Below are 21,297 nucleotides of genomic sequence, written 5' to 3'. Positions count from 1 at the left end.
TCAGTACAGGGAGAAGTGGCATAGGATCAGTGCACAAGTTAACCCTAGATTTTAATTCACTGATAACAAACAGTAGTCTTTCTGTTTGAAGTCATTGATTTATGGATTATATATCAGCCATCTTCCCCCAGTGTAGTTATTAATTTATACATCATATTCCTTTTCTTTGCTTCAACCCTCCCCTTCCATTTCAGGGAAACACTGGAATTCTAATGGGCATGTTTTTGGTGTCCTTTGTCATCTTGGTGGCCTTAGTAACCGTCTTGTCCGGCATTGGGGTTTGTGAACGATGTAGCATTGGAAATGGAGGAGTCTATTCAATGATTTCTACTGTCCTTGGAGGTCAGGTTGGAGGGACCATTGGCCTACTTTATATTTTTGGTCAGGTAAGAATGCTATTTTCTGAATCGACACTCTATATATATATTAATGTAATTTCCCCCCATTAATTTTTCCATTTATGTTCAGGGCAACAATATACAAACTTTATAAACTCTGTTGTGTTAATTAAAAAGATGCCTATTCCAAAAAGAGAGTGAGGAAGGGAGAGTGTACTGGTGTGTGATGAAAGTTAATCTTGCTTAAATGTTCCTTTCTAAAATACAGTTTTTCGATATTGGAAAACTGGATGCAGGATGAATCAAATGCTACCTTCTCTTTGAAAATTCTGTGATAGCCTGGAAAGTAAAGTAGGGATTTGCATATGATTCTATACATGGGATAATTTTAATTTAATTTTATTCCAAGCCTTGGATACAAGATATTGTTTGAAGAAATGTCCTGAAAGAACATTTGAAAAACTTAAAAGTATATCACATTATCTGCTAAATCCCAATTTTCACAAAATGAAATTTAAGTAATTGCAAACATTAAAACTCAAATGAAATAGATGTTTAAAAATTAGACTGTATCCCCTTATAATTTTTCACCTGAGAATTCTAATTGTTTGTGAACTGCTTAAAATGGAATTTGTTTAGTCAACATTTTTATTTAGTATACTGTTTTTTAACACTGTCCACAAACAATATATAACATTTTCCTTAGCACTCCCAGATTCTTTCCACTTCATTTAAAAAAAAAATCAATTAAAGAATAGGAAGCTAGCATATTGCAAAATGTCAACCTTCAGTCTAATTTTCATTTACATGAATGCCTCACTTACATTCAATTTAAAATAAAAATAAAAACAGGAAGAAACTATAATTCAATATTCATTGGTAATGCATATTTATACATGTATTCATGTATAGGAATAATCTGTGGCAGCTCCAAAATCAGGTTCTCAGCAAAGTTTTTAAGAAACTACTAAGTATGATGATGAATTCCATACCAGCCCAATTCAGAAGATGCTCCGAATTTCTACACTGACTCACCTGATGTGCACGTTTCTCAGATATCAGATAGAGCCCTGGGGTCTTTAGGTTAGCAAGCAAAGGATGACCCTTCCAGCCTTCCTAATCCTTCAATTGGCAATATATGGATCAACTGCTTTCACCTAGTTTTAACTTCCTGCAGTGAGCTCTCCAGGGTCCTGGCCATGCTTTGTTGTTCTTAAAGCTTGTTGATGTCATTTCTATGAATACACTACCAGTCATTAGCTAGCTTCATTTGAGAGCCCGGTCAAGCTAGGACGTAGTCTTACTAGTATGCCTTTTTGTAAAATTTTAATGTTGCAAGGTCACCCACCATGGCAGCCTTTTTGAGGATAACCAATCCTTATCTGGTAGCCATTTCCATAGCATGCTGTTAAAACTCCAAATGTAACCACCCACTCAAACATTTTGTGGTAGGCAGTCTTATATATGTCTACTACAGTCTACTACTTTATCCTTCTTCTATCAAAAAACCTAAATGAGGATACATTTTACACTGGTTTCCCATTCATACCACAGATGAGACCCATACCTGTTTAGTTTCAGCTGGTTTAGTCTATTTATTCTAATTTATACTAAGGCCTTAATTATGTTTAGCACTGACCATGAAATTAATACTCATCATAATATTTAAATGCAGAAACAGATCTTATTAGTGTCACCCAGAAATTCATCACTGATTCCTATATGACTAACAATTTAAAAGATGATAAACGTTTATTCAAGCTATGACTCTTTACTAGAACAGTGTTCACATGTTTGCTGCTGTATTTAACTTTAAATAATGCCATTGGCATAACTTGGGAACTAGAGTTTAAGAATCAATTGAATTTTAGCAAAATATTTTAGTGCCATAATTTAATAAAATTGTACTGCAGTAGCCAAGAAGAGCTGTCCTTCACAGCATCATGATATTTTATGCATTGATATAATTAAGGTATTATGAAAACCATTCTACTATATTAATTGGCACTTCCTACTTTTGCAAGTGAATCAATTTGTCAAACTTTAGAACACCTAGGAAGCTATCAAGAAATGAGTTTTTCAGATGTTTGTTTAAAATCGGTTTCTAAGTAGACTTGGGTAGTTCATCCCCACTAGATGTCTTTGTTTACAGCATGAGTGTCAAACTTGATCGCAACATGTGATGTATCATGATGTATTGTGAAATTTTTGCCTTTGCGGAATTGGGCTGGATGTGACCTATGCGCAGGGGTGGGCTGCTGCGCGGATTGGGGGGGGGAATGCAGTGGGGTAGCGAAAATGGAGCTCTACCCCAGAGCACCCAATTTGCACTGAAAGATGTTGAAAGAAAATGCAGAGTGTCCTGCATAAGCCATACCCACAGTGTAGTAGTAAAAATTTTGGTAGCCCTTCACTGGCTGTTTGTGACACATCCAGCCCATTTGCTAGTTTGACATCCCTGATTTAATGATTCAATGTTGTGAGTGATATTCAGTGAGAGAAATATTTCCCCTCAGTTTGTTTTTAGTGTTTAGCCAGAGCCAACTTTCAAACCGTGAATATTATGTTCTCCAAGAGTATTGCTTTAAAAAACTCTTCTATATACAAAATGATTATTATTAAAAACCTATCAGCAATTACTATTTGTTTTCTTTTCTTCCTACTGTACAAACAATATTTTGGATATTCCATTTGGGGATGTGGCTAATAAATCCACTTGACCATGGATTGTGTAGTTGATAGAGGGATGTAGTTGGGTCAGAATTTGGAATTAACTTTAGTGGTTGTTATTAATGCCCAAGGCACAAATACCTTTCCTAAAGGAAAAAAAACAAACAGAAAATCAGATTTAGTTGACTTGTTTTGTTAACACTCTAGTTTTTATACTTTTGGTGTTGTTATTCATAGAACCCACATTAGGCCTTTAACCTCCCTGAGAACCTTGTCTCCTCTTCTGGGTTTTCTCTTCCTGAGGTTGGCAGAGCTTCCAAATTATGATTTTTTTAGATAAAAATAAATAACATATTAATTATCCTCACCTACAAAAAGATATTGACAAAATTGAACTGGTCCAAAGACAGGCTACAAGAATGGTGGAAGGTCTTAAGCATAAAACGTATCAGGAAAGACTTCATGAACTCAATCTGTATAGTCTGGAGGACAGAAGGAAAAGGAGAGACATGATCGAAACATTTAAATATGTCAAAGGGTTAAATAAGGTCCAGGAGGGAAGTATTTTTAATAGGAAAGTGAACACAAGAACAAGGGGCCACAATCTGAAGTTAGTTGGGGGAAAGATCAAAAGCAACATGAGAAAATATTATTTTACTGAAAGAGTAGTAGATCCTTGGAACAAACTTCCAGCAGACATGGTAGATAAATCCACAGTAACTGAATTTAAACATGTGTGGGATAAACATATATCCATCCTAAGATAAAATACAGAAAATAGTATAAGGGCAGACTAGGTGGACCATGAGGTCTTTTTCTGCTGTCAGACTTCTATGTTTCTATGTTTTTATCCTTCAGTTCAAACAATTTAGGCTCTTCACAGATAAAAGTGTTCTTCAGTGTGTTGCAGGTGCTATGTATATTACTGGATTTGCTGAATCCATCTCTGGCCTCTTGAACTTCACTAACATTTGGGCAATCAGAGGCATCTCCTTGGTAGTTCTGTTGGCCTTGCTTGGAATTAACCTGGCTGGGGTGAAATGGATAATACGACTTCAGCTGCTACTTCTCTTTCTACTGGCTGTTTCCACACTGGATTTTGTCATTGGATCTTTCACACACCTCAGTCCAGGTAACATTTTTCTGACTCTTCCAAATCAAGATAACCACCTTAATGGATGAATGAGATAGGTTTTTATCTATTTATCTGTTGATTAAATATTCTAATATGAAAAAAGTATTTCTAAAGCCCTAAGTCTTTATTATTATTGTTGTTGTTGTTGTTGTTATTATTATTATTATTATTATTATTATTATTATTATTATTATTATTAATACAACACAGCAAACAAGATCACTATGCTGGATTTCATATTTTATCACCAGTCAGGTGCTTCCCAAGCACCTAGATGATGTAGCGGCGAATTATGTGTGCTGACCCCAGTAAAGTGGCCTTTTGCAGTTGACAGATAGAGATTTTGTCAATTCTGATGTCCACTGAGATCTTTTGGCACTGCCAAAACCCACTGGGATCACTTTAACTGATTTATGTCAGAGTCGTTGCAGCTCGATTTTCAGATCTTCGTATTTTGCAAACAATAACAATAACATACAAAAACATGACATAAAATACAAACATATAATGATAAGTCCACAAAATTTCATGTACATATACTGTAAATATTTATCATTCTTTTATATATTTATTTTTTCTATGTGTTCTTCTTTATATAAATATCTATTTTCTGGTCTATTTTATCATATTTCTTACATCTCCTTTATGAATTTCTTCAGTACGTGTTATCTCTTCCTTTTTTAAACATTATTTTACATATATGTATTTTCCATTTTGTTTAATATGTATATTTATCTGTATATACATTTAACAAGTTGATATTTACACATTCTATAATGAAATATCCCTGTGTTTTAACCATTCATAAAATCTATTCCAGGTTAAATAGTACATTCTGATTCTTCCTTATCTTGTAATTCTTTCACCATCTTGTCCATTTCAGCCCAGTTGAAGATTTTCCTTGTAATTTCATCATCATTTGGTATATTGTTATTTTTCCATTTTGATGCAAATACAATCCTGGCAGCCATCACTATGTGGGTTATTAAATAATATATTTCTTTTACATAATTTCCTGCTATAATTCCTAGTAAAAAGATTTCTGGCTTCCAATCAATATAATCTTATTATTTCTTCTATTATTTTTCTAATTTTAATGCATTTTTTTTTCTTTACAACAGAAGTTTCCCCTATGCATTAGGTACATAAGTTTATTATTTATTAGATAATAATAAATACCATCTTCAGGTTTTGTTTTAATAAGAACTGATTGAAAGTGATTTTTAAAATGTACTGTGCAAGTAATGAATAGAATTTTTGTAATCTTTGAAGTATTTTACAATTCAATCTGATGTATTACTATATAGAAAGAAATATAAATGAATTCACTTGAATTGAAGTGGCTATGCAATTAAGTAATGGAAGAAAATAATCAATTGAAGACTACCTCCCTCCTAGAAATTTTGGATGAAATTATTATGTCTAAATACTCATAGTAAATCATTATGAGTTTCATTGGGTGCTTAAGAAATTTAGAGCTGAAGAAAATTATAAAACAGGATGACTCAGAAGGTTATTTAAACAGATACACCCATCTACAGCTGTTTTGGCCTAATGAAACTCAGGGCTGGATCTATCCAGACACTTCATCTGGTCAACCTATTAACTACTTTATTTATAGAATACCTGCCGCATATTGCAACCTGTCATCTTGGCTCTATTTTCCCCCCAAAAGTCACTTTCTAATTGTGTTTTTTTTTTCATAGCCTTTCCAACAATTGTTGAGCTCCAAGTGTTTCAGAATCATAACATTATAAGTTCAATGTATGAAAAACTAATGGAAACTGCACTGTACTTTTGTTGCCTGGGAATATGAGTCTGAGGAGTTTTGTTTAAGAAAAATAAGGTCGACAGGGTAAATGTGATTGTTTGATAAGATCAAGTCCACAAGTGTTGGAGAAGGATATGTGGCTTCTAAAAGATCACAGAATAGTAATTGATTGCAAACTGAATGTAAAGAATGGAATGTAAAGAATGGAAATATACAGTACATTTGGAAATGCATCAACTGAAGTATAGATAGTTCTCGCTTAATGGTGGTAATTGGATGAACACATATTTTCAGTTCATAAGCACACCATTTAAAAGAGACAATAAAAAAATCTAAAGGAAACAAAATGACTTGAACACATGCTCTCCAGCATCCTACATCCAGATAAACATGGATTAGCACCAGACAAATAATTTGAGAAGAAAACAATGCTCTAATCAAGGAACTAAGTTCACCAAGAAAACCACACTTTCAACAACACTGCCAGGGCAAGCTACAATATATAGACAACAAACAAATCTCACATTCATTAGCATTGATGATGTTCCCTAGTCAAATATTGAAACATCTGCAAGCAATCAAACCAAGGTCACAGGACACCAAGGATTCTAATATACAACCCTGAGTACACATATTATCTTCTATTGTAACGTAAAATAATATCACTGTCGATGCAATGTAACAGATCTAGACTGACATTATTTCTAGATTCAACTTGGGCTTCTTCTAGAAGTTAGCATTTGATCCAAATCTGGCTATTCCTCACTGTCCAAAAAGCAGAGCATCATTTCTTAGCCTTTAGTCAATGAGGTTGTCATTAACTAAAGGCTGCAAATGAGGTTATCATCCATGGCAGTGTTTACCAATTTGAAAGTCTGATGTTCAGATTTAGAGACCTTTTTCCTAAGTAAATCCCCAACAATAAGATTTAATCCTCAAGTAAATATATATAGGCCATGAGAGACAGTGATTGCTTTTAGGATCAGATTCACTATTACGAATCTCTTTATACCTATGTGACAATTTATTATGTACAGTGATCCCCCGGTTATTGCGTCCCCGACCATTGCGAACAGGGTAATTCACGATTTTTCAACCCGGAAGTCAAAACACCATCTGTGCATGCGTGCCCTTTTTTCTATGGGCACGCATGCGTAGATGGTGCCCGGCAGATCAGCTGCTGGGCGGCTTCCCTGGGTCTTCCCCCTCTTGCTGGCGGGAGGGCGAGCAGCGGGCATCAGCAAGGAGTTTCCCCACCGCCCACGCAAACTCCTCGCTGCCGCCCGCCCTTCGCCCGCCCACACCGTTCATTCTCGCCGCTTTGGAGCTGAGTCCTGAAGCGAATTCGCTTCAGGACTCAGCTCGAAAGCGGCCAGAGCGAGCGCGGACAAGCCATTCGCTGGCGCTAGCTCTCGCCTGCCTGCCCGCTAGCAAGGAGCCGCCTGCCTGCCCGCTAGCGAGGAGCCGAAGATTGGGGGCGGCACGGCTGTTTTAAAATGTCGCCACCGGCATGGGGGGCTTGCCAGCACCCCCCGGATCCCCAACCCGGGTTTGGGGGGCTGCTAGGAAGCCCCCCATGCCGGCGGGGACGTTTTAAAACACCCGCGCGACTTTCCAATGAGTCCCGAAGACAAACGCGTTGTCTTTGGGACTCATTGGAAAGTCGCGCGAGTGTTTTAAAACATCCCCGCCGACATGGGGGGCTCGCTAGCACACCCCCAAACCCGGGTTGGGGGTTCGGGGGTGTGCTAGCGAGCCCCCCATGTTGGTGGGGATGTTTTAAAACACCCGCGCGACTTTCCAATGAGTCCCGAAGACAAACGCGTTGTCTTCGGGACTCATTGGAAAGTCGCGCGGGTGTTTTAAAACATCCCCGCCGACATGGGGGGCTCGCTAGCACACCCCCGAACCCCCAACCCGGGTTAGGGGGGTGCTAGCGAGCCCCCCATGTCGGCGGGGACGTTTTAAAACACCCGCGCCGCCCCCAATCTTCGGCTCCTCGCTAGCGCTGCGGAAGTAAAAACACCATCTGCACATGCGCAGATGGTGTTTTTACTTCCGCAGCGCTACTTCGCGAAAACCCGCTCGTTGCGGGGGGTCCTGGAACGGAACCCTCGCAACGAGCGGGGGATCACTGTATTCCAATCACACCAGTTCCATTTATGCAATTTCAATTTATTTCTTTTATCATGATCAAACAAAATGAAGAAGGAACATTTATATATTTAAAAGGGCATATGCTGTAAAACATATTACAAATATGCATACAGTTTTTAGTTATTAAATTCAAACATGTAAAAAGTAAATGTAGTTACACAACTTAACAGAAGGTGTCACTTTATCTTCAAATTCTTTTACCTCAGCTTTTTAATGTTGAGATTTTCTTTCTTGGTAGATAATATTCATGTATTATCTACACTGATATAAAAATCTAAAAACTAGGACAGGAAGATGAGTCACCTGCAAATATTCTAATTTATTTATCTGGGGAGAATTTTTAACAATGCATATGTTGTGATTCAATTCAGGAGAAAATCTCAATGGCATCATAGCCTGGAATGCTTAGTTTAGAATTACCTAACACTTGTTTATAATTTGTACAAGGCAGCTGAGGCTTTGTTCCTTAGGTAGTAACCTTAAGCATTCTTAATGAATAAGGCTCACTGAGCACAGTTAGACTTATTTTTGGATAAATAAAGATTATTTTCTCCTGTGAGAATATAATTGTAGTCTCTTTGCCAGTGTAAGGTAATTTAATATTGACTAGATATTTCCTAAGATCATTTATTGCTCAATTTACAGAATTTAAACTCAGAATACATATCTGCAATCAATTTTCACCTTAGAACTTTTGAAAGTAGCTCTGAGACCAAAATACTGCAGCGTGTTCCTACAGGATCCATTTCCTTCTTGCTTGTTTGCTTGTCATCTTCTTGTTAAAAACATTTGTTTTTTTCTTGTGCTTCTCAGATTGTAGTTAGAATTTTTAATAAGTCTTGATTATCATTATGCGCTGTGGATTTAGTCATAAATGGTAGATTACAGGAAGGATCCCAGAAGATTGGACCAAGTTTTTAAAAGTTGGTTCAGAACTCCTCCAGTAGGTATGATGTACCTGGAATGTAGTAGAGAAGACTTCTAAGTTTAAGGAGTTTGAGCCTCAGTTTCATTTGGCTGAAAAATGAAAAAACCTGATTTCTTCTACTTCTGCAACTATTACTGCTATGATTTGGTTATGATATTTAAAAGCATGATCTTAAAAAAAATTCTGAAAAGCATCCTTAAATCAGAAACTAAGAATGCCACATCATGCATTGTAAACTGAAACTAAGCCACATAATAAATAATACAACAGAACAAGGCAAGAACATTGTTATGCAACATTTACATTTTTTAAAACTGGCAATATAGCACCACCAAAAGTAATTGTCTCTGTGACAGCGTGATAGGCCACTGTGAACAAGAAGATGCTTATGATGCTTTTCTCATAATTCCATGGACTAAATCTAACCAAGGTCACAATTCAAAGTGTTGGTTATGACCTATAAAGCCCTTCATGGCACTGGACCAGATTATCTCAGGGACTGCCTTCTGCTGCACGAATCCCAGCGACCAGTTAGGTCCCACAGAGTGGGTCTTCTCCGGGTCCCGTCAACTAAACAATGTCGCTTGGCGGGACCCAGGGGAAGAGCCTTCTCTATGGACGCCCCGGCCCTCTGGAAACAACTCCCCCCAGAGATTAGAATTGCCCCCACCCTCCTTGCCTTTCGTAAGCTGCTTGAAACCCACCTCCGCCGCCAGGCAAGGGAGAATTGAGATACTCTTTCCCCCTAGGCCTTTACAATTTTATGCATGGTATGTCTGTACGTATGTTTGGTTTTATAATAAGGGTTTTTAACTATTTTAGTATTTGGTTATTATTATATGCTGTTTTATTGCTGTTGTTAGCCGCCCCGAGTTTGTGGAGAGGGGCAGCATACAAATCAAATAAACAAACAAACAAACAAACAAACAAACAAACAAACAAATATCCTTTTAATTTGCCTTTGATCAGGATGTAGGTAGTGATTAGTTGACTGTCTAATATTTCATTTTTAAAAACATGAGATTCTTTTATAATTGATAGATCCTTTCTTCCTTCCCATTCAAAGTATTCTTTCTCTACTATTCCTAAACTATGATATGGGAAGTCTTGAAATACTACATACATCCTCTATGTTGTATCTAGGTATTGATTTTCAAATACTGTACCTTGTATAAATGCTTTTCATGGGTATTTGAAAACATTCTTAAGAAATTGGAGTTACATGCAGATTTATGAAAGGGTGACCTTACTTTTTCTCTCTCTGTCATATGAATGTCAAAGGTATGAAAAGTATGTAGACTTTGAAAAAATATATCTTGATCAGTTTTACAAATGTGCAAGCAATGTTAAAAATATCAGAAATCAATGCAAGATAAAAGTTTGTGATATACAGTTTGAGTGACTGCTATAATGCAGTAAAATTTTGTCCTCTCTCCCCAAGTTGTTATTCTTGGCATTAATTCTTTGCAGTAGTTTTTTATTGTTGTTTTTTTAAGGAGGAAAACCCTTTTCTAAGAACCCTAAAGATGTAATTAGGTATATTATATGTGAATGTAATTTATCAATAATGCTTGTTTTAAGAAAATTTTTTGCATTGTGGCTTATGTGGTAATACTAATAAAAAGTATTAAGGGAGGAAGCATTAAGGGAGGAAGATTTAAATAAATAAATAAATAAATATATAAATTGCAGTATTCTTTAGAAAGATTAAAATCCTCTATAGCCCTAACTGATAATCAGGTTATATCTAGGGCAAAATGAAATGTGATAGATTAAAATTATTCACCCTAGGACAATCAGGTTTTAGTAGTAGAGTTTCCCCCCCTTTAATCTTCATATGTCAAAAAGCACACAAACTTGTGCACATCCTCCTTATAGAACTCAAATGAAATTTGCTACGTGATTAGGCTTGGGTGGAGTTTCCTAGCTGTATCACTCCCATTTCCCCAAACACAACACACACACACACAGACACACACACATCAGTATTATCCCAGATTCAGTCACTTCCTTCCCTTTGCTGATTTTATTTTTAGACGTTGAAGTCAGGCATATATTTTTCATTGTAGGATTATTCTCTGACGGGTTCTCCCTGGCTCCCCATAAACGTTCCTCAGTGTCAAAACTTTGTTGCTTTAGAGATCTAGAATTAAATGATTCTCATAAGGCAAGTTAAAGTAAATACAGCTCTCCACATATATACATTCTTGGTCCACTTCAAAACAAAACATCCACTGAGTTGGCTTTAATTTTCATTTAGCATGATAGGTGAATCCAATAGTTATGAATTGTAAGCCATGATTTGTTGTTTAATAATAGGTCTGACTTGGACTGCTGTAGCTTGAAATTATGGCATGGCTCTTCCATAGAATATATGGGAAGGAATCAAGATCATGTCTTGGGATATGTATATTTTTCCATATACTATGTGTTAAAAGTACTGGGAATTCTTCCAGATCTTGTTGGATAATATTTTGAAGGAGAAAGACTTTGTGTTCGAAGCTTTAAATGTTAACATCTTTCGGTCATTGTTACTTCTTTTTACAGTAGGTTCAGGATTAGAGGAGTACAAGAACACAAGTTCCCCCCTGATCATAACCCTGAATGAGTGGTGCAACAACCCTTAGGAGATAAATCTTTATTATCTTCATGCAGACTATTTTGAACTTTTATACATAATACATAACTTTATGATCCTTACTTTCAATATATTATAAGCATTTACCTTTGTCACTGGTTTGCATTGTGACATTTTGTGTGAGTGCACTCGATATTCTCGTGCGTATGCACAACCACTTGTGCAGTTCTGCTTCTGTGCATGTTCAGTAGCTATAATCAGCCGGAAACACAGCTGAAGAGCTGATCGGCTGTGCTTCGGGCAAAGGAATAAATGCAAGTATAAACCTGGAGGAGGGCAGGAGGGCCCTTTTCCAAGGAGCAGCGAAACAGTGAAAAAATTCAGAAAAAAAAGGGAAAAAAAGATGGTGGCACCCAGGGACTGGCACCGACTGAACTGGATCGGTGACATCATTATGATGTCACCAGCGGGTTGCTATCGGTTGGGCGATCTTGTCCAAAATGGCAGGAACCCATTCCTGGTTATAAACCTCTCTGAAACACTTAGTCATCAAAAGTTCATCCTTGGTGCATTGGTTAGTTGTGAAGTGCTCACAGGAGACTTTATTGGTTTTGCTGTTTGTATTTTGTGTTAGCTGCTGTGATTGTTAGAGTCTGCGGAGAGGGGCGGCATACAAATCTAATAAATTATTATTAGAATAATAATAATTATTACCTATGTTTAGGTGAAGACTCTGTTATTGGATGCCATCCACTTTAACAGCTCTCCAGGTTTTTAGCTGTAAGGTAGTCTGATTTTGGAAAAGCAGCAGCTGGATGTGGGACAAAAATAAAATAGATGGAAGAATTTAGATACTCCCCTGAATAAGGGATGGATCTGGGAAAGCAAATTTTGAAAGCTCCAGGGTTCTCCTTCCCACCAGCAGTGATTATGACATCATAATAGCTACCAGCAGCAGGAAAAATCATTGCATTCCCCACCATCCAGTCAGAACTGAAGACGCTTCTTCGATGAGAAGGGAAACGTCTTCAAACCCCGCCCAAAAAAGTCCAGTTGTTTCTTGGAAAAGCACCTTTCGGACAACCATGATCTGGGTGATTGAGCATCTCCATAGACAGTTATTGGGCAAAATATGCTAATATTGTAAACTGCTCAAAGAATGCTGTAAACTAGTATTGAGCAGTATAAGTATCATTGCTATTTTGCTTAAATGCATTTGGAAATGGGAGCTACAAAATTATTGATCCCAACCAGCAGCAGAATTTCTTCCTAACTACTGTAAAAGGTAGACATTATGGGTGAACACATCAGGAGATTGCTTATGTGATCTTTTATTTATAAAAACCCACCCTGCTTGCTTCCACCCACATTTTTCCAATTATAGTGCATTGAATTGATGTTACATCACTCTTGACCATAGGCCAGTCTATTCAACAGTCTGGCTAAGAAATTTATTAACTGGTTACCTGCCAATAAGTCTGGAGTCCGATTTGTAATGCAAACTGTTTCTTTTATTAAAAAATGATAACGTTGGGGGGATTACAACAACTAGGAAAACCTGCAGAATGTCTGGAGTAGATAGTTCAAAGAAGGATTTTTTTAAAAAAAACTGATTACCCATTTATGAGGTAGCAGGGATGAAAGTGGAGAATTAATGTGTAATTTGCCAGCATCATACTATAACATATCTTTGGCTTGCCAAAATATTAAAATTTGATATATCATTCTCATTACTACTACTGATTAGCTTTGCCTATCATTTGGCTTTTTGATCTTGTTATACAGTAGTTGTAATCAAAAAAGCAAAAATGGGATTTGCAGTGTCTGAAATTTCATAATTGGAAATCAAGGCAAATTATAATTTGCAAAGCTTGCTGGATTAAACTGGTGCTGCTAAGTGAACTTCTACTGTATAAGTTGAACGTATAATAGACCTTTAAATTATCTATGATTACCCAAAGCTTGTACAAATGGTCATAATGCTTTTCTGCTTGGCAGCTCTGGAATGCTATTAGCCAGTGAGTGCTGGAGCCAGCAAAAAATACACTAGAAGTAAAGTTGCTGTCTGCACAAGAAGAGAGGTGAAGATGAGGGGATGGAGACCCTCTTTTGTGCCTGCAGGTCTTCTGATATTGGTTCTCCATGGATGGGAGAACTACTGTAGAATCAAAGAAGCCATTATTTAGTATATCTTTCAACATTCCTCATCTCACAGGAGAGATTTCCCTCTTCCTTCTATTGCCATGATTGGCAAGGTGTAGTATTCTTTGTGTATGTCAAAGGTCATATGGTTGGGCAAGCCCAGATATGACACAAAGCCATATATGGATGCTCAGTTCACATCATGCTGTTAGCATAAGTTAGCATGGGTTTTTGGCAGGACTTGCAAATATGGAGTTCGGGGTAGGCCTGGAAAATTTCAATTCTAGGGCAAGATAACAGGAGGGACATGTCGGCTAGTGTCATCAAAACACATTCTTTGCCTGCTGCCAAGAAACTCCCTAAAGTTCTGTCCTTGCACCTGCAACTTTATCAACAATATGCAGTTCATTGTATACAAGTTACCACATCATGTAAAACTGCGCATGTACATAGCTGAAGTAGGATAGAGATAACATAAGAGAACTGGGTGGATAATAAAGTTGGCTTCATTCGCTCCTACATGGTTTCTGTCTATCTTTCACCCCTTCTCTGCTCTTCAGCAAGGAAGTGAGTTTTCTGCTGAGAGTGGTTGGATAGATCAGAAAACTGGCACCAGCGGAGCCTTTTCCCCATCCACCAGAAAACTAAACTTCTATCTTATTTTACTAATTGTTGTCCTCAACTTTCATCACAACTGCTTTTCTCCATCTCTCTGTTTTTCAGATCTGTCTTAAAGGTCCTCAAAGATGTGGGTGACGAGTAGTGACGAAAAGACAATTCCGTAATCAGGGACAGAAATTCTGAAATGTATACATATAGAATAGAGCTATGTGTGAAACCCTCTTCAGACGTTGCTCCATTCCATGTGTATACATTCTCCCATTCAGAATGAAAGAAACTTCTCAGTGATTGATTGTATTGAACAAAAGAATCATGCCAAGATAGGAGCTGGGACAGGTAGTGGAAATGGGTAACCATAGTCTTTAAATGCCAGAATCAAAACCTTAAATTGGGCTCTATGCTTAATAGGGACCCAGGTTAAATTTTTGTGGTGGGAAGAAACTTCAGGAAAATAAGGGAGGTCCAGACCAAGGGACAAGGGGGGCATGCTTCATGCTTAAAAAGGACAAGGGAGGGCATGTTTCTTTTCCTATTTTTCTTACCACCAGTGGGTTAGGTAAGAGAACACTAGGTAAGTGCTTTGGGAGAGACCTGAGTTGCTCACCAGCAAAAATGGTTCTAAAAATCAAGAGGCCACCAACAGAAAAGAGGTGTGTCTGCCTTCCTGAAACAACCTCAGCTGCCCAATAGAGTGGATTGAGCCCCCATGCGTACCCATACCTTTATGTGATACACTTCAGACTGGCAAGCTGGTATAGCTTGTGCTGGAAGATGTTGGAAAACTGGATCAGAAAAGTACAACTAATGAGTAAGACTAACATGTTATCCATGTCTTCTAAATTCATTTCCTGAAGCCTCACCAATCCATGGTTAGCTGGTCTCTGGAAATTATGGAGTTGTTTCTGTTTTCGTTGGATATTGCTTTTACTTTTTGTATGATTTTTTGGGAGGGTTATATACTTTTTTAATGAGCTGCCAAGTATTATGGCTCAAGGATGGGAGGCCATGCAAATCTTTTAAATAAATGTAGAAATAATGTACCTGTAACTTTCCTATCTTGCTTTGGCACCAGGTTCAGAGGATTCTAATAATAATAAATCACAGTTTATTATATCACCCAGGCACAGATCTGTGGTTAATCTTGAACATATTCCACAATGCTGTGCCTTTGGGCCTAAGGAGCGCTCTGATTTCAAATACTGAAGTTATTTCGAGGGGAACACTTCACAGTGTTGTTACCACTTATGCCAAGGGGCATCCTGAAAAAATAATGCCAAAAGCGAGAAGTCAATGAAATAACAAATAGGAATATTCAAGGGTCAGGATGAGTTTTAGTAAAAGTTTGTGTGCCCTATAAAGTTTCCCTGTAGTTTGAACTCTGTAGAAAGAATTGAACCAGGGCCTGTCGGATCTACACAAGGAGAGGGTAAAAAAACACGAGTCTACACTAATCTCCTTTGCTGGAATGGGAATACGGGAAGGGGAACGTAAATCAAGGACAGTAGACTATCATGCAGTGTGTAGAAGTTCCCCAGAATGGCCTGGAGGAATTACTAAATCAGATTAATGTAATTTGCTTTAATGTAATTTATTTAACTTCTAAGCCACCCAACTCCTGGTGAACTCTGGGCGGTGTACAATCATGGGCAATATAAAACAATACAATATATAGCAATGTATAGCACAACAGATAATAAATATAAACCAGTAAAAAAGACAATAAAACATTCATTCAATAACATTCATCTCTCTTGGACCAAGTTAATTGTTCTGTGGCCCCCAGGCTTGCCAGCAAAGCCATGTTTTCACAGCCTTTTGGAAGGCCAGAAGGGTGGGGGCAGGACAAGTCTCTGGAGACAGTTGGTTCCATAGAGCAGGAGCTGCCACACCAATCAACATTGTCTGGCCAATGGCACTTGGAGAAGGCCGACCCTGTGGGCTCTGGTCAGTCGCTGGGAGTTTCGTGGCAGAAATGTAGGGAAACAACAGATGAATCCCACTGCTGCATCAGTCTTCAGTACAAAACTTGCATAATTACTGTATAAATTTATGTGAAATATATAATAGCTTGCCATACGTTCTCATTTGAAATAAATGTCTTAAGTATCACATCGTTGACTCAACGCAATATGTTTACATTTTTGTGTTTCCCCTTTGTAAATCATACTTAAGAAATATGTTTAGTGGCAAATGTTTAGTGGCAATTGTAAGTTTGTGCCAAAATATGCCACTAAATACATGTCATGTAGAAATGGGATTTGACTTGATGGAAAGGTGGGAACTCAATGTTCTCTCTTCTAGAATAATTGGGAGGTTCAAAGGATGTGGATTGAGATAGCTAAGTCTATTAGGGAAAATAAGACTTTGGTCATAGGATGGGAGTTGTCCAGTTAACTAGGCTGGGCAAACAATATCTTTAAAGTTCCTTATCGTACTTAGGCTATGACCTTCTACATCACACTGATCAAATAGCTGACATTTAAGTCTTCTTTAATTTGTTTTGATTAAACTTTTATCTCTTTCTGTATTTGTGAAATTTTCCATCTGCACTGCCCTGTGATTAGACTTTAAAAAGATTGTTCCTTTCCGGTTATATTTCTTTGCACTTTTTTATTACTAGATTTCCCCATCCAACTTTTCCCCTCCTCCAAATTAAGTACTAAAAACTCCACATTTTTGTTTCAATGCGATGTGGACTGTTCCTTTCCCCCCTTTTTCAATTTCACCCCCCCAAAATCTATGTAATAGCTATGCTATTCTAGAATCCATCTAGTAGCTACATTTTGTTCCAAATGTAATAATGCCTGAATAGCTTCCCCTGACTAAGTCAAGAAATATGTGGACAAACCTAGAAGCATGAAATCTTATTTCACAACTGTACTGATGGTTCAATTTTCTTTGTGATATATTGATTGCGGTGGGCTCATGCTTCCTACCATGGGAATTGCAGACCAGTTGGCAAATGCAGTGTTTTGTGTAACAAAATTGTGAATGGATTTCTCTAATTTAAAAGAGCAGGCATGACACAAATAATACAAACTAATAGCAATCTGGAAACATATAGTTCCTTAATTCCTGACCATCATCCTCAGGTGTATGTGCCATTGATTCCATGCTTCCACTATATTTACAACTCAAAGTACTAATACCCCCTCTCCACCCTTTGTGTGTGTGTAGTAATTATATATATTTTTAATGTATATTTTCTGAAGCAAAAACTTCAGAAGAGAAGGATTTAGGAGTAGTGATTTCTGACAGTCTCAAAATGGGTGAGCAGTGTGGTCGGGCGGTAGGAAAAGCAAGTAGGATGCTTGGCTGCATAGCTAGAGGTATAACAAGCAGGAAGAGGGAGAGTGCTGGTGAGACCACATTTGGAATACTGTGTTCAGTTCTGGAGACCTCACCTACAAAAAGATATTGACAAAATTGGGTCCAAAGACGGGCTACAAGAATGGTGGAAGGTCTTAAGCATAAAACGTATCAGGAAAGACTTAATGAACTCAATCTGTATAGTCTGGAGGACAGAAGGAAAAGGGGGGACATGATCGAAACATTTAAATATGTCAAAGGGTTAAATAAAGTTCAGGAGGGAAGTGTTTTAATAGGAAAGTAAACACAAGAACAAGGGGACACAATCTGAAGTTAGTTGGGGGAAAGATCAAAAGCAACATGAGAAAATATTTTACTGAAAGAGTAGTAGATCCTTGGAACAAACTTCCAGCAGACATGGTTGGTAAATCCACAGTAACTGAATTTAAACATGCCTGGGATAAACATATATCCATCCTAAGATAAAATAGAAAAAATAGTATAAGGGCAGACTAGATGGATCATGAGGTCTTTTTCTGCCGTCAATCTTCTATGTTTCTATGTTTTTATTTATATATATATATATATATATATATATATATATATATATATATATATATATATATATATATAATAATTATATACACAACAACAGCAGGAAGGTAGAGTGTACAAACAATGTAGAAAAGGCGGAACAATCCATGTAGGTCATTATCAGCATGTAGGTCATTATCAGATTTGCCTACAAGCTGTCTTCAGCTTTTCTAAAAGCCTTATCATACTTGAAACCTATGCTATTATATACGTATATTGCCATAGCTTAGTGATGGCAACAATGGATGTGCCTTCAAACCATACTCAACTCCCAGGATCCATCCCACTTTATAGCTTCATCCATCTCTTAGTTGATTATTACTTTGCATGGTACATACAAGATGCCTTATCTTGCTTCCTCAATACTTTAAATTTATATGTTGCCCATCTTTACCATTCAAAGTAACTCAATAATGGGAACATAGCCTTTTTCAATCTATGATGAATTTTCATCACTCTTTCCCCTTTATAAGAAACTACCAGTGATATGGACCGAGGGTTGGGAAACTGTTCAATGAAATGACTTCTTATTTTGTTTGTTGTTAGTTGCGAAGTTGTGTCTGACCCATCGTGACTCCATGGACAATGTTCCTCCAGGCCTTCCTCTTCTCTACCATCCTCTGGAGTCCATTCAGCCACCTCATTTTCTGTCGTCCACTTCTTCTTTTGCCCTCAATCTTTCCCAGCGTTAGGCTCTTCTCCAGTGAGTCCTTCCTTCTCATTTAGCGGCCAAAGTATTTGAGTTTCATCTTCTAAAGAACAGTCAGGGTTGATCTCCTCTAGGGCTGACTGGTTTACTGTACATTAAAAAAGAAACAAGATATATAGAGTGCAAAATGTGTTGCCTTTGCTTAGCAGCCATGCATTTTATGTAATATTTAGTTGGATAAGCCAATTAAAATAAATGAAATATTCTTAATTTGCTGATACCAAATTCTGGTAGAACTGTGGAAATACTGCATTCTCTAACTCATAACAAATACAATCACCTCCATTCTACTCCAACCAAACATAAATTGGATTCACACATGTTACATTGTAATGTGGATTGGTATGAATCTGCCCATTGTGGTTTGTAAAGTCCATTTAATGACAAGGCAATATTTTGAACAGTAATAATAATAATAACCACAACAACAATAACAACAACTACAACAACAACAACAACAATTTATTAAATTTGTATGCTGCCCCTCTCTGAGGACTTGGAGTTGATGCCCAGAAATGATAGTTTTGTGCACAGTGTGACCCCAATCTCCATCAATTGGCAGTAGCTCTTGAGAACTTAGATGCCTTCCCTACCTTGCCTGAAGACATGTGCTTAGGATTTAGCTTGGGAGCTTTTGCAGGTAAGCACATACTCTCTCAATGAAAGATGGGGAAATTGATTCCCCTGACTGTCCTGCTTTATGTATGGTTATGATTGTATGATTGTTTTTAAATAAAAGTTTTTATAACTGTTTCTTTTTAACACTTAGATTTGTACACTGTATTGTTGTTGGAAGCCGCTCCGAGTCTTCGGAGAGTGGTGGCATACAAATCTAATAAATAAATAAGATATCCCCTTCTCTTAAGGGTTGATTTTGCTTTCTTTTAATGGAAACCATAATTTTTATTTATTCATTTATTCATTTGTCCAATACACAAATACATAGGAAGAAAAATAGACATGTGGTAATATATATAAGGGTAAAAGTGAACTTAGAGGAGAGGATATATGAAAGGAAGAGAATATATATGATAGGTGAAAGAAAGGAAAGACAATTGGACAGGGGACGAAAGGCACACCAGTGCACAACTCTATCCTTGCCTGCCTAAAGTGAATATACTGTGGGATTGCAGTCTGATATTCTTGGGAAGCTTTAGTTCTGTGCTCAGCCATCACAGTTTTTGTGCTTGTGAAAAACCATCATTAACAAGTGGAGGGCACATCCACAACATTGCCTGGACTAAATTAAGATGCAGCAATATTGAATTTCATTTTTGCTCTACTGGGATTGTGTACAGTGCAGAGATTGTTTTTTCTTTGAATTGCAAGCTGGAGCTGGAGCTGAGATGCTCCTGGAGAAGTCTGCAAATAATTGCTTCTCTGGATATAAATAATGCAGAACAACCTCCAAAGGCAACTGCATCCCGTTTTCCCCAACACTGACAGAAGCTGAGATGGCCCTGAACTCCCTCTACCCTGAAATGCAGCTTTAGGGACTTAGCTTTAAATGGGAAGACTTGGGAAACCCAGTCAGAATTTAGCAAACAGTGACTTGGAAGGAAAAAATAGTCAGTACTTCAGAAGGGTGGAGATTTCCTTTTGGATAAACACATCATTCATCTAAGGGAGCACATTCTTTTTCATCAATAGATAAGGAGGCCGAATTGCCATTCTCACGGCTCTGCCTTGTTAGATTGTTACAAGTCGTTTTAGCTAAATTCTGCGCTTGGCTTGGCCTCTGGAATTCAGAATCAATACTGTAGTAATTGAATAATTCACTGGGTTGGATACTGTACAGAAGTGAACAATAAGGGAAGCCCTCAATCCGCGCTCTCTTTCAAAACTGCCTCTTGCGACAAATTAATTGCAGTGCTGTATCTATGTACAGGACTGGCAATACTGCATTTTTGTCAATGCATGTTTTGTATTTAATGTGCCATGTTGTAATAATCATTTTCTGCTTATAACCAGAAACATCTGGATTTTCCTAGAACAGGAAAAAGTCTAAGATGAGCATTGATTTGATCCATTGACTGTGCTTTTATGTACAGTGTCATCTTTTGTATCATCTTTTCCCTAGAGATTTGTTCCAAACCCATATTGGAAGGCCCGCGAGGCGTTGCCCTATGCCAGCACCAGTGCGCATGCACCTACTAGCCAGCTGATTTTCGGCCTTGATGAAGGCTGTTTTGCCCTCCGGAGGCTTCAGGGAAGCTTCCCTGAAGGCTCCGGAGTGCGAAAAACAGCACAACGGACAAACCAGAAGTCTGTTTTTCCGAACTTCCAGTTTTCCCATTTGCCTGTTTTTTCACTGTCCCAGTCTTTAGTGAGACCGGTGCACATGA

General features: G+C 37.6%; 1 protein-coding gene across 5 annotated transcripts in view; it reads left to right on the top strand.

The window, feature by feature from the left end:
• SLC12A8 (solute carrier family 12 member 8) overlaps positions 1–21,297 on the top strand; it is a 79,041-nt gene that overhangs the window by 14,310 nt on the left and 43,434 nt on the right. For all 5 annotated transcript variants that reach the window (XR_011557059.1, XM_070730449.1, XM_070730427.1 and 2 more), the window contains 2 exons: positions 195–386; positions 3,909–4,140. Coding sequence is in view for 4 of the 5 variants with exons in the window: in XM_070730449.1 (XP_070586550.1) it covers positions 195–386; positions 3,909–4,140 (424 nt within the window). In the remaining variant the exon portion in view is untranslated. The remainder of the gene's footprint in view (positions 1–194; positions 387–3,908; positions 4,141–21,297) is intronic.

Source organism: Erythrolamprus reginae, chromosome 1 (genome assembly GCF_031021105.1).
Source record: "Erythrolamprus reginae isolate rEryReg1 chromosome 1, rEryReg1.hap1, whole genome shotgun sequence".
Lineage (NCBI taxonomy): Eukaryota > Metazoa > Chordata > Lepidosauria > Squamata > Dipsadidae > Erythrolamprus > Erythrolamprus reginae.
Note: the sequence above shows the minus strand (reverse complement) of the source record. Positions and strands in the feature narration are given on the sequence as shown.